We start from the raw sequence: 15,146 nt of genomic DNA, 5'->3' as shown, positions 1-15,146 counted from the left end.
GGATTATGGGGAGGAACCAACATTAGGGAAGGGTATGAATTGATGTGGCTTGGGAAGTAACAAATAAGTTAAAATCCAGGAATAAGGAATGGAACGGGCTGGTTGCATGTAAGATGGGACTGGTCATTATGCTTGTGTGACCATGTCCTGTGCCTGACTAGCACAGTCTGTCCTGCCTCCTGATTAAATTAAATCTCTAATGATTTTCCTGGGTGAGGGACTATTCTCTTTGCACATGTGTGTATGGGGATCTGAGTGCTGCAGCTGCAGTCAGACCATGGACTGAAGGGCTCTGTGTCCATGATGCAGCACAAGTGCAGGTGTGTGAATGAGTGTGTGACCACTCCCAAGGATCTAGCGCCATGAGGTGATGAGTAGATGAAAATAGCCTGGGAGCTAGGGAAAAGGGGGTATGTGTGTGTCAGAGAACATAGAGGAGGTAGCTACTGGAGGTGCCAGAAGGCCACAGTCAACTGTTGGGAAGACTATGGGGCCTGGGGGTTACCTAAGACCCACTTTTGTCTGGGGATCTGTAAGTCTGAGTAGCAGCAACTGGAGTGGAATTGCAGCCTTGAGACCTCATATGCCCAGGTGCCAGCAGAACTAACCAAGTATGTTATCTGTATGTTATTGTTATATTTGGGATTATTTTAAGGTAAATCCAATGAACTTCAAGAAATGAAGGAATTTTTGATTTGTAGTAGCAGAGAGACTTGTTTTAAACCCCATCAGAATTCAGAGTCTCACAAGAATAAGTACCAATGGGTAACTTTCTTTTTTAATTAGTTCAACGGTTGGTAATTTTTGGAAGCAAAATTCTTAAGAATTAAATCTCTAACCTGCAAAGACAGGACCAAGTACAAAAAGTAAATTTAATCTGCTTAAATCTTTAGGTCTCTAAAACTGAGTTAAAGCTACATAGTTCTAGCCTGCATCAGTTTATAACTTAAGTTCATTAGGTTTATAATTCATTATTAGATGTTTTTTCTACCATAAAAGTGATTAAATTTAGTACTACAAAAACACTTCTCAAAGAGGCTTTTATGGCAATGAAGTAAGAGGTCTGAGTCACATATTAAATAGATAGGAAGGGCAACACATCGGGGCAGTTCATGAAGAACTGTAGCCCAAGGGAAAGACTCACATTGGAGAAGTTCATGAAGGACTGTCTCCCAAGGGAGCAGGGGCAGATTGCAAAGAGTCCTCCCCCTGAGAAGGAAGGAGCAGCAGAAACATATGATGAAGTAACCACAACTCCCATTCCCTGTCCTCCCACACCACTGAGGGGAAGCAGGTAGAGAAATCAGGAGGGGAGTTGAACCTGGGAAGAAGGGATGAGTCAGGGAAAGGTGTTTATAAGACTGGGGTTTATTTTTTATTACCCTTCTCTAATTTGATTGGCAATAAATTAATGTCCATGTCTTGAGTCTGTTTTGCTCATGACAGTAACTGATGAATGATCTCTCTCTGTCCTTATCTTGAACCAAGAGCCATTTGTTGCATTTTCTCTCCCTTGTCCAGCTGGAAAGGGGAATGACAGAACAATTTTGGTGGGCATCTGGCCTCCAGCCAGGGTTAAACCACCACACAATCCCACCTATAATTGGGTTTTGTGGAACAGTCTGTTTAAACAAACTATTGGGAATAGTTGTCCATAAAGAAAATGTTTCTCAGAGGTCTCAGAGTTAAACAGCATATACTACAGGATTTGCCAGGAGGACAAATGTAAGAATTACACCTGGATGCTATCAGTCCTATCACTGCCAGGGTTTTCCACTAGAAAAACAAGGGACTTTTTACTTTTTTTTCATTATAGGCTCACATCATTATTTTACTTGAGAAAAGCACCTAACACGGAAATATCTGTCAAAGTTGTCAAATTTTAGCAGGTAGAAGCTTCTGAAAGCAAAAACAAGGGAGAAGCTGAGAGATGTGGGATATTTTAGCCCAGAGAAGGCTGGGGAAGGGGGTTGGGCATGTCTTATTGGCACATATTTTACCTGATGAGAGGATGTAGAGAAGGTTGAGCCAGGTGATGTCTACTGACAAGACGTAAAGCAATAAGCACAAATTGAAACATAGGAAATTTCACTTATTTTTAAGTGAAAGCTTTTTTACTGTGAGTGCAAATACTCATACAGGTTTCCCAGAGAGGTTGTAGAGTCCCCAGCCTTAGAGACAGTCAAAACACATCTGGACATAGTCCTAGGCAGCCTGCTCTAGGTGACACTTCTTTGAGGATGGCTACGGAGGTCCCTTCCAGCCTCTGCTGTTCTGCTATTTGTGGTACTAGTGGTCTTCTCTAGCTATAAATATCATTGTTACTTATGAGTAAAATTGAATACCACATTATTGCTTAGTTCTCAAATATACTTGCAGTAGAAAGACTTATTAAAGCTGTGTAATAAAACAGAATCAATGAAGCTGTTGGGAGTAACCATATTTTGGTATCACTCTGAGTTTTTGTTTTACATGTGTTGAAAGACTGTCCTAGGTTTTAATATAGTTTATAATGTTTATATAACTAATATTGACATTTATTTGCTATCTACCATGATAAGTTATATAGTTGTGGGTCATTTAATTCAGATATGTTTATATTTAAAACAGTAAATTTTATAAACCTGCATTTTAAAAGGATGAATTAAATTAAGGAAAGAAATGTCCATAATTGTAAGAATATGAATTGTAATATGATCCTTCTACTTGTCATTCATGAGCAGTATTCTCTATCAGTGAAGTTTACCCTTGCACCCAATATCAGATATATTACGCAGAGCAAGAGATATACATCTGAAATAATGATCTCCCCATATATTTCCCTAAAGCTTTAATTCCATGGTGAGTATTCAGCTAGAGATAAGATATATTGAAAAAAGGACAAAAAAAGTAGTTTTCAGTATTGGTTACTCTGTCCCAAACTTTCTTCCACTGTTCTCATGATTCTTAAATCTCTGGTGCACCAGCAAGATGAGCCACATCGGCTTTGATAGGCTCAAGACACAGAGCTAAAATAAGCTGCGCGGTTACATTTGTAGTCACCAATAGTGGTATTATATACATGCAGCTTCAGTAACCTTTTCAAAATAAGGTCTCAGTGAAAAGGATCACAGAACACATACTAAAATTCAGTTGCCAAAATCAAATGGAATTTCACAGATTTCTATTTTTACTAACATGTCAGAATTTTTTTAAAAAGAAAACTGTGCATGTTAAATTCTTTTCCATGAATACATGTGTATGTCATCATCACTGGAAATATATAGCTCTTGTAGAGTATTTATGACTCCTAAAGTGATACAGGCCTTTAAGAAGAAGAAAAACAAACAAACAAACAATCCCCCCCAAGAAAAACCAAACAAAACCAACCCAACCAACAAAACAAGTAAACAAAAACCACCACAAAACAAAACAAAACCAACAAAACAAAAAAAAAAAAACAGAAAGTATTTGATAGCATGTAGGGTAAAATGGTTGAAACAGCTTATTTAAGCACAGAATTTCAATGTACAGATAAATTAGAAAGCTTTTCTATTTTCATTATAACTTCAGTGTCTTTGATCCTGAGTAATTACTTATCAAGTAAAAGAATCAATAAAGATTCCATTCTAAAAAACTGCATTTTAATGAGTGTTTTAGTGAACACAGACAGCAACTGACAGCAACACTGACATCCTCTTGTCTTCTTTTAAAGTTGTATATGTAAATCTATGCAGAAACCTGAAATATGATTTCTGCTTTGCTAGGGATGAGTTAAATTTCCAAATGATGAGTGTAGCTGCCAGATAAGAGTTAGATTTTGAGTAATGAAGGAAGACAATGTTTAAATAGGGGCATGCCTTCATGTACAATTGACTTTCTGCAAGTTGCATTCCAGCAAAGATCAGACTGAATGCAAAGCAATTTATTTTAGAAAAAGTGAGCAAGTTAATACATACTTAAAGCAAACTGCAATGTGAAGTGATTTTTTTTTTTCCAAAAGTACATCTCTAGAGATGCTTCATCACAGAAGGATAACAGCTACTCAGTGTCAGAGCAGTAGTAGTGAGTCAGCTTTTTACTATGTCCCTGATATTTAAAAAAAAAAAAATTCTATCACCACCACATTAGTCATTATTAAAGGTAAAGGAAAATGTTGCTGCAGGTTTATATGTCTCTTACCTTGGAACTGAGCATTAAATCCCTTCCGTCGGTGGTTGCTGTCAGATGTAAAATGGAGGCGCAGCCAGTTCTTACTGCTAATAACAGGAGAAGGCAGGTTCATACCAGTTAACCTGGAAAAAGAAAAAAGAATCTAATGCAAATGTTGGAAAAATTCATGTGTACCATACTTAAAAGAAAAAGAAAAACAAAACCTGAGCAAAATAGATAAAATATATTGTCATACAGTGATTCACTGTCATTTAATCTCAATTTATTACTAGTTTAGTAACTACTGTCCTGGAATAAATACTTTATTTTTGATTACAGCTATCCATTTCAAGGTCACACCTTGTATCTCCAAACCACTTTTTTATCAATTAAAGAAGAAAAGCAATGTTGTGCACGTGTGTGTGTACATCCAAATGGGTCTATATGCATGTGTGTGTCAAATCATTCAGGAAAAAAAACCAAAACCAAATTCCATTATGACAATATTTAATTATCTGACTGCTTGATGTGTCATTTAAATATGGAAACAGAGAATCATAGAATAATTAAATCACAGAATCATAGAATAGTTTGAGTTGGAAGGCACACCAAAAATCATCCAGTTCCAACCCCCTTGCCATGGACAGAGACACCCTCCACTAGACCAGGTTGCCCAAAGCCCCATCCAACCTGTCCTTGAACACTTCCAGGGAAGGGGCAGCCATAGCTCCTCTGAGCAACTTTTGCCAGTGCCTCACTGCCCACACAGGGAAGAATTTCTTCCTTATTTCTTCCTCTAACCTAAATGTAGCATCCTTCAGCTTAAAGCTGATTCAATGCAATATAATAATGCTGAATAGATTGATCTAGATGTAGCTTAAGAGACAATATAACTTTAATATAAGTATTTGTGTGTTTTAAGAATAGATTTGTTTTGGATTTTAGGAGAATATGGTTGTGTGTGAGTTGTTTTGTGAAAGCGTCTACAAAACCTAGCCATAACAGTGCAACAGCCTTGAAGCTAAAGAAAGTGAAGATAGGGGAGTCATAAATAATGACAACAATGGCCAATTAAGAGACAGGGTATATCTTGTTTTCAGCTGAAAGGGGTGACCACCTTTGCAACCCTCCTCTGGACTCGCTCCATGAGCTTCATGTCTTTCTTGTACTGGGAATCCCAGAGCTGGATGCAGTACTACAGGTAGGGTCTCACCAGAGCAGAGTAGAAGGCCAGAATCACCTCCCGTGACCTTGTTGGTCCTAACAGTTTTAGTTCAGTCCAGGATACAGGTGGCTATAGGCTGCAAGTGCACATTGAACTTCATGGCCACCAACACCCCAAATGTATGTTGAACATATCTACCAACACCTCCAAGTCCTTCTCCTCAGGGCTGCTCTCAATCCATTCTCCACCCAGTGTGTAATTGTGCCTGGGATTGCCCAGACCCATGGGCAGATCCTTGCACTTGGCCTTGTTGAACTCAAGCCTGCCAAGACCTGGATGGCATGACTTTTCTCCATTGTGTCAACTGCACCACACAGCTTGGTGTCACCAGCAAACTTGCTAAGACTGCACTTGATCCCACTGTCCACATCACTGACAAAGCTTGCATTTACTATGTGTACTGTGAAGAAAGAATGCACAGAAAGAACTTGAAAAATATAGGCAACAGGCCCTTGGACCACATTGGGTCATACACAGTCTGTTGTTGCACCACATCACTTGTCAATGTGCATGTGTTCAAGTTGCTTACTGCAAAGTACCTGATATACTGTAAATTCATATCTTAGTTTACCAGATGGTTTGTTTTGGGGTATTTTTAAGGGTTTCTTTTTCATTTTTTTTTTTAATAGGACCATATTTCAAGTTTCAGACTTAGACTTTTTTTCTTTCTGAATAACTCTGAAAAGCTACATTAAATGTAGTTTTTTAGTTTCAAAAATGTTGATCATTTGGAAAAAAAAAAAAACAAACTGATCAATATCACATATTTTCAGCCTAGAATAACTTGTGTGAGGTTATATTTGTCAATACTAGAGCAGATATAGTATATATTATCAGAGTTAAAACAGCCCAGAAGAAAACTGAAATGAGATTTCACCTCTTTGAAATGAATCAATGTAGGGATAGAGACACCTTTTTCACTGTAATATAGAATTTTAAAGTTTCATTAAATACCATACATTACTAGGAAACCCATCACATTATTAGCCTATCTGGAAGCAGTCTATTTAGAGTCATGCTCAATCTCTTTTACTTTCTATAATGGAATAAAACCAGCACAGTGAAATGTATATATTCTTAATCTAACATTTTTTTCCTTCATTAGGGCATATAAACTACATCAGAGAAATTTCTGTTCTCATTTCTAATCTCATTTTCTTTCAAGCAGGTGTTGGTCAAAACATTCAGCTCTGTGTATGTTTCTACAACTCACTTCAATTGGCTTTTATACTTTAAATACTTTTCCATATACTCTTCAGCCCATTTATGTATTATAAATAGATCAGGCACTCTCAATATTACTGTGAATTCGTGTTTGCAATTTCGAAGCTACTTACTTAGAACCTGGTTGCACCTACAGAAACTACTATAAATATAAGAAAAGGGGAAAAAATCCCACCCAACCAACCGAAAAAAAAAAAACCCACCAAAACACAACCCACATGTCGAATACCAAGAATATTTATTTAATTTGCTATGCTAAATCTAAAAGTTCTTACTATATATATAGGCTGCAGTTCCTACCACTGAACTGATGACTCATATGTACAAACACACAAACTTATCTCCTAGAACTTGTGCTCTGGAGGTTGGTTTTTGGTTTTGTTTGTTTGTTTCTGTGGGTTTTTAGGTTTGGGGGGGTTTAAATGAAATATACATATAGTAACATTCTATCTGGCATATCCAGAGTTCTGAATTTCAAAGTTTGAAGAATTCCTAGCTAGCTGAAATATTAAATTTTATATTAATTAAACTGTATAAAAATACCAATTAATAAAGAATATTCAAACCAGACCTTTCATTATTGATATTTCTAATAAACAGGTATTTAACAGACACAAAACTGCCGAAGATATTTTCAGATCTGTGTGAACTCTATAAAGTACAGCTAAATAGTCTCATATCTTCCCATTACCCTAAAAAAGAAGATAATGATAATATGATCATGACACAGAGAGAGCATTTTAAGCAGGCTTTATCAGAGTTCTAATTTAGTGGTATGATTTCTATGCTACTGCATACTAGACACATCTTTGTTCTTCAATTTAAGAAAATGATAAAAAGAAATATGACTTAGCGGCTAATTCAGTTGTGAGGCTGGTATGAGTAGCAAACTTATAACCAATGTATGACGTGAAATTTTTGTTTTTACTGTAGTGCTCAAAACTTTTTCACTATAGAACAAATTCAGAAATGACAAAAAAATCTGAATGGGTGTTTAGACACACACCTGTACATCAGTGGGGGTACCCCTAAACAAAGTATTTAGCTCTGTGGTATTTATCATGTGCAGGTGGGGCTTCCCATGGACAATACTCGAGTTTCCAGTAATGGAACATATAAAAATATGTGGACATAGTGTAAAATTGCTCCTTACATGTTAACTGCAATTTCTGAAGGACAGGCAATCCTAGCTGTGTGGAAAGGAGCTGCACATGGTTACCACCAAAAGTAAATTGAACTGTTTTCTTCTTACTAATTTCTAGGTGTTATTTATCGTGGAATAGGACTCAAGTATAATATCTCCATCACACAGCAAATGTCAAAATGTTACAAAAGTTTTTATCATATTACAGATGTGCTCTTTGTAGAGAAGTAATAAGCAGTTCTGTCAAAGAAAGTTTATTCTCAGCCCCATAAAGTTGGATATTATATTCTATGCAAAAGCTGTAAAATCTAGAGGAGAGGTCTCTAAATTCCATGGACATTCATTTTTATAGTGTAAAAAATGCAACTCCCTGGCTGGGGGAAGGGCTTTTGAGTCATCTTTGTCAACAGAGAGTCTGGACACAACTACTCTACTAATAAAAGACAGAATTGATCCATTCCATCCAGTCTCACGAAGAACAACAGAACACCTTCTGAGACTGCAGGCAGAGGAAGAAGATTTTGTTTGAGCTGTACCAATTGAGATCTGCATCACATACCACAATTTCTGGCTAAGTCCCCATATGTTCTCTGTGTGGTGTTAGGGCAGTGTGCTGCTTCTGACTAAGTGCAGCCTTTACTGTTACGGGCTAGCTGTTGATATTGAGTATTCAAGGAAAACAAGCAGTCTGGTTATATCTACTACCAGCACATCAAAACAGTTCCTGCTTGAGAATCTACACAATTAAAGGTATCAAAAACACAGGACTGTAGACTCACAGACTTGTTTGAGTTGGAAGGGACCTTAAAGATCATCTAGTCCCAAACACTCTGCCATACATAGGAAGGGACATCTTTCACTAGATGAGATTGCCCAAACCCCCAGCCAACATGACCTGGAATGGATCACTTCTAGTGATGGGACATCCATGGCTTCTCTGGATAAGCTGTTCCTGTGTCTAAACACATTCAACATGAAACACTTCTGCCCATAATTAAATAGTTCTCCTTCAATCCTTCCTGAGCACAGTCTTTCAGTAGGTATTGTGAATGTGATCACCTCCTTTAGATTCAGGAAACACAGGCAAGACTTAATCATGCTGGCAAAGTAGCTCTAAAGTAAAGGTGTAACTAAAGCAAAGTTCTCTATACCTCAGGTGGGAACACACAGTATTTATTCCTGTTGCATATGAATAGAAATAATTTTAGCTCAGATTAGATATTAACTCTAAAATAAGATGAAGACTTGGAACTCCTTTATATCAGACAGAAACTATTCAGATGAGGTAATAATAATATCAAAGTACTCCTTAGAAGCTTTCATGCTTTGATCTTTATTGAGAATTTCTTCATTGTTGTCTAAAAGAAATACTGGAAGTCTTTCTCACTTCTTTTTTAACTGAAGACATTTAGTATTTGAGGAGTAATACAGAATAAATTAAATTCTTCAGTTATGTTTGAGTTCTGCCCTGCTCTGCAAAAGGTAATGTTTTTCTGAAATTGATTTTAAGGCCCAACATGTGATAGCCTGACTTGGATAGAAAAAGTCATTTCTAACCTAAACCACATTAATCAAGTTTTTCATATAAAATATACAAGTATATATAATGTTATTTGGGAATTTCCCAGAAATTCTTGGTCTGATTTACAGAAGTGATGTTTTCACCTCCACTATTGATGTCAGTCAGGCTTCTAACATCAGGGGATAAAAACTGGTTGTCACTTGGAAAAGTGAGGGGGTTTGAATGCTCTGTGCTAAACAGTATTTGAGGCCACGCACTGAATGGGGAGTAAAGGAAACATAAAATAGCTCTTCATCCAGCGAGCATCAATCATTCGGTGACCTGTTAAAGAGCAACCTCATGGGAGAAAAAAAACAAACAGTGCTTGCTTTTTGGTTTTTTGGTTTTTTTTTGGTTTTGTTTTTTTTTTTTTCCAAATAACGTTGTATAGCGATGAGGGATCAGGATGAAGATTGCATGGGGAACCTGGAACCTCTCATTTCTACATAATGTTGCACTGTGCTCTATGGAACAAGGCAGACTCCCAGAGAATTCCTGAGTGTGCTATCTGCTACAGCATCATAAAGAACTAAAGAAACAAGGATTGAGAGCTTTATAATTATATTAGTATTATACTGCACCTCTGCTGATAAACACCACTTCTCACAAGAAAGGAGGAATAATTAAAACAGATACTCTTCTAGAAATGAAGGATCAGAGATAGCAGAGGAGGCTCGATTACAGTTGATTATTGCGAGGAGCAGATACACTTTTTCACATTTTACTACTTAAAGTGATGTTTTAATTTTGATTCTTATTTCATAATTTCCTCACACAGACACTAATCTACTTTTTATACAAGCAATAAGACAATCTGTTTCACATAATCTTGCAGAAGTTGTTTTCCTTGTGTTAAGTGTGTCAGATACAGAAGTATATCATCCTTTGAAGTCTCTATTGCATCATCAAGACATTGTGATAAGTTTTAGTAAAATTATTACTAAATGGTTTGTCAGTAAACTGTTTTTTTCTTTAGGTATAACATACCAGTAGTGATAAACTTTTGTTAAGACTCAAATTCAGGTACAGTAACTTTACTTTACATTTTATTAAGAGAATTATCTACAGAAGATGAATAATTTTGATTTTGATTGTCTGAACAAATAAACCAAAACATGTTTCCTTTATAGGGTTCTTGAAATTGTTTTGACCATAACCAAAATATTACCTCTACTTACAGGAGAATATTAATATATCACTTTTGTGAAATTGAAAATACAGCGAAGAAAACATAAGAAATCTGTGTGGTTTAGAGGTTTCTTTGTAAACTCATTTACCCTTCTCCTCTAATTTAACTATTTCCCGCATTTTTTATTCACTCAAAATCTATATGTGGTTGAATTAACATTATTTTTTTCCAAAATACACTAAAATCATAAATAAAATTAATTTAATCAAGTGTAAACAAAATGTCATTTGTATAACGACTAATGAAGACTAAAAAAATGCACAGAAGCCTTCCAAAAAATAATTATACATGTTTGGAGTACTTCTGCTATTTCTATATCCATCAAACCACAAAAGTATTTCTATTTTTTCTATTTTTTGGAAATACTGTAAAACATTTACTGAGTTTCCATAAGAGGTTTAGGAGCTGAAGAGAGAAAACAATGTACCCTAATTTTCAGTTTGGAACTAAATTCTGCTCTGAAATCCTCTCTGCCAAAATATTTGTATGAGCATCCCCACAGATATATATCAAAACAAGAACTTCCAAGGATCAACCCTTGCTCCTCAACAAAATAGCAGGAAGTAGTTTACAAAGGGGTGAAGAATGATGTCTGCAGCAAATATGTGAAGACAATGTGTGTGAATATGTACATGTATTTTCTGTACATGTAATTTATATATATCCTGTATGTATGTATAGAAACAGCTCTATTTGATATAGGTGTATTTTAAAAGGTTGTTAAACATCTATTACCTCAAATTCATGCTAACACCAGAATAGCTGACTGACTGATATCAACCAAGAGCAAGTAGTGAGCTGCACTCATCATATGTTTGCAATTGTACAGCTTTACAAACGGCATTAAAGGGTATGGGTTACTGAAGCATGCATACTGTGGCTGCAGCTCCACACAGAGACAAGACACGCGAAGAGATTGATGCCTAAAAGAAGTGTGACATTGTCACACATTTACTACTCCTTCCTCAATCCTTTGGTTCTCCTCCTCACATATATCAACTTTGATTTTTCTGATAAAAAAAAACTTTGGTTTCTCTGCATATCTGTGTGCCATTTTAGTGAACTAAACTGCTCATGGAAAAGAGAGACAAGAGTCAGAACTACCAGGGTTTCAGGGTCAGGAGCACAGGAAAGTGAAATGAAGACTCACTGCATGCTGTGGAGCTGGAGCTCCAGATCATCACTGGGGGAAGGATGAATTTAACACTTCATGTAACTTAGGGAACAACTAAAAATATATAAGAGCAGACAGCTGGTCTAACTGACCATCTGCATTACCAATGAAGTGAAGCAATACTTATTTTGCTTATTAAGAGTGGTCAGCCTATCTCCTAGATAAGAACTAAACAAACAAGTTTTACAGAAAAATAAAGTAAAAAGTGTAAATCCTCTTTTCTTCATGTGGAATTTGAAATTAAAAAAAACCAACAACCAACCTAACAAAAACAGCCACCTAACATAATCCATCAGGAAAGGGTTCAAAAGTGGGTAGAGGGACTGAGAAGGGGAGGGGGTGATGTTTCTCATTTTCACTAATTAGATCAAGCGTGACTTTTCTCTCCTTCACCTGTTCCCATAACCACATGTAAATGCTTGTTTATTCTGAATTCTGTGAATAAATACTTTCATTTGCATTTTCTCTTAATATTCCTTGGTATAAGAATTAATTCAAATGAGTGGGTAAGGTTTTTGGTGAGCCCTCAAACTCTAAAGACGTACGAACCTCTTAAGTCTTATAATACGTCTACTTTCCTGGGAATTGTTCAGGGTAACAGGGTATGTCCCTGGGAACCTGAATGACACTGACAGAGCTGTTTTCAGGTGAGTCAGAAAAACTGATGGCTATGAGTGATCTAGAAAGGTCTTGCTGTACAGGAAAAGAATGAACAAACAGCTTAAGTCCTGAGGGACCACAAGGAGTTTGCCATAGAATTTCATATCAAAATATTTTTCTTAGTCTGGGCCTAAGGAAGTAACTTGAATGAAACCCCAAATTTATGAGTATAGAATGACAGAAGAAATTAAATACAGATGAAAATAAATATAGGTGAATAAGGGAATAATTCAGTGACTAAGATACTTTTAATTGAGTAGTCAAAGAATGTTACATTTTTATTTCTTCAGTTTTCCTACATATTAAGAATAGAAGGTTTAAACATGAATAGATGAGAGCATGCTGTGAAATTTCCTCTTCAAAATGAAATAAACAAACATCTAATAAACAATGTTCCATAATTGTGTCCCATAGAACCACTGTGTAGTTCATATATTCATTAAGCACATTTCTAACTTCATTATATAATAAGCAAACATTGCCTAGTAATCATTTTGGATATGTGTTTTACATGGAATGATTAAAAAGAGAAAAATAACAAGACTACTTTGACTGTGAAAATGCATTTTGAAAATTTGATGAAGTTGTTATAAAACATTTTCAATGTCCAGTAAATTTTTACTTGTTCCCTTCTTTCACTTTTCATGGCACTTACTCACTGTTACACAGAAACATGCTGATAACTGACATACTTAAAACTGAATTATTATAATTCCATATGACATTATTTCATGCTATGTATTTTTTCCTTCAAAGGTTTATGTGACATGGTTATAGTCAGATAGCTTTAAATGGAAATTTAAACAGAAAAATTATACATTTAAAAAAAAAAATTCCAAGTATACCCTCCCAAGATGCAGCTTAAGTTTCTAATGCTGTCTTCAGCATTGGAAACTTAAGCATTCTAACAGCTTATATGCTGTTAGAAGTACTTTGGACTGGTGGCATGAGGAGAGATAGATTGTCTTCATCTGAACTAATGGCAGCTCTTGGCAGTGCAATGGCCTCCATCTGGGCCAGATTCCCTGTATAGTAGAGAGGACTAAGTATTTTGGAAGTGCGTATCATCTGAGGTATTTTAGACATCTATATTAATTTGAGATAAATATCACCTCAGAAATGTGAGAGGTAGGGTGATCAGGTAAGTAAAAACCACCTGAGTGCTATACGAGGCTTATAAATGCTGTTATAATTCAGCTCATAGGACATGGCCTATTCTCTGAAGACAATACTCTTCACATTTTCTAATTATTTGAATTTAGTGCACAGAAGTATCCATCCTCTTTTGTGTAGTTGTTTGTACCTCACACTGGAAGTTACACTTTTACACACGTTGCATTTAGATGGAGGTTAAAGCCAAAGGGACTTTTTTTAAAAAAAAAAGTTTTGAAGTGGGCTTTGTAAAAGAGCTTTATTAAGAACATCTTGGTTTATTGATTCAACACTGTCAGTAAATATTTTTCTTTATTATTGCTCTGATATTTGACAAACATCACAGGGACAATATTCCATGATAGGCTAGAGAGAATATTCTTGCTCTGGAAGATTATTACTACTCTCAAACTGATGTATAAAAAGACAATAATTCCTTATACATCTATTGAGCTTTTTTCCTATATATGGCTTTCATTGTCCAACAGAAGTGGAACATTAAGTTCTAGGACACAGCAATCAATTAGATTTTATTGCTCAATACAGGGATATTCAACTCTGGACCTGCATATTTTAAGCCACTCTTCCATAGTTTTCAAGGAATTGTTCTGTCCAGAGCCAGGGAAGATGAGTGTAAGCTCCTAAAGTTAGTACAGCAATTGTCCTGAAGGGAAATGAAAATTTAAAACAAGCCCACAATTGAACACATATAAAACTAAATTGTGGGGTTTTTTGTTGCTACCTATAATTGAGCACTTCAGAGATAAAATTATCCTTTAAAAATTCTTCCCAGGTTGAATGTAATTATTAATAGCCGCAGTGATAAAATATAGATCTTACAGCACACACAATACTCTGTTTAGGAGCACAGCAGATAAAGCATTTTTACTGCCATTATTTGTTTATATTCTGAAAACTCTAGATTTTTTTCTGTGTTCTTATTAATCCTTTAAGAAATTCTCTACTCTAACATATAGGGGAAAATTTAATTTGTTAAATGAAATCACAGAATCACAGAATTACAAGGTTGGAAAAGACCTTTAAGATCATCGAGTCCAACCATTCCTGTCCTATGCTAAACCATCTAAACCATATCTCTAAGTACCTCATCTACCCTTCTTTTAAACACATCCAGAGATGGTGATTTAACCACCTCCCTGGGCAGCCTGTTCCAAGTCCTGACAGAAGTCTCTCATCTAAAAAGTAGTTGCCAATTTCTTGGGTTTTTAAACTTTCAGTTGTTATTAGTCCTAACTATAGGATTAAGATCTAACAAGGTGTGTTCCAACAAGCAGCTGTTTAAATCAATGTTCAGTAACCATAAATCTTATTGCAAAATATTACTTGCCAGCACAATTATCCTTTTTCATGCATATGTAAATCTTTCAGAATTGTCCAAGTTTATTCACAATAGCTAAAGAAACTACAAAAGTCCAGACATACTTTTCTGCATTTTTAGACCTAATTGTTCTGAAAACTCATGGAAATTATACAAAAATAACATCTATTACAGATAGGTGTCCCATCTGGTTTCGACATGAAATGATTAGTGGAAAAACAGAAATCAATGAAGAAAACTAATGGGGGGGGGGGGAGTAATTTTAAAGGATACGTCATCATTTAATTATTTGTCTTAGATCATCATTTGCAGAAGTCACATTGGATCTTCTGACTAAGAAAACCTCC

At 35.8% G+C, this 15,146-nt stretch overlaps 1 protein-coding gene across 1 annotated transcript in view; it reads right to left on the bottom strand.

The window, feature by feature from the left end:
* The window catches only part of CSMD1 (CUB and Sushi multiple domains 1), a gene marked incomplete at both ends in the record, with an annotated part of 1,089,811 nt that overhangs the window by 398,835 nt on the left and 675,830 nt on the right, over positions 1-15,146 (bottom strand). Inside the window, one exon of the mRNA XM_084261313.1 lies at positions 4,162-4,274. Within this exon, the coding sequence (XP_084117439.1) occupies positions 4,162-4,274 (113 nt within the window). The remainder of the gene's footprint in view (positions 1-4,161; positions 4,275-15,146) is intronic.

This window comes from Gallinula chloropus, assembly GCF_964237585.1.
Source record: "Gallinula chloropus genome assembly, chromosome: 3".
Taxonomy (NCBI): Eukaryota; Metazoa; Chordata; class Aves; order Gruiformes; family Rallidae; genus Gallinula; species Gallinula chloropus.
The sequence above is the reverse complement of the archived record's forward strand: the minus strand, read 5'-3'. Positions and strand labels throughout refer to the sequence as shown.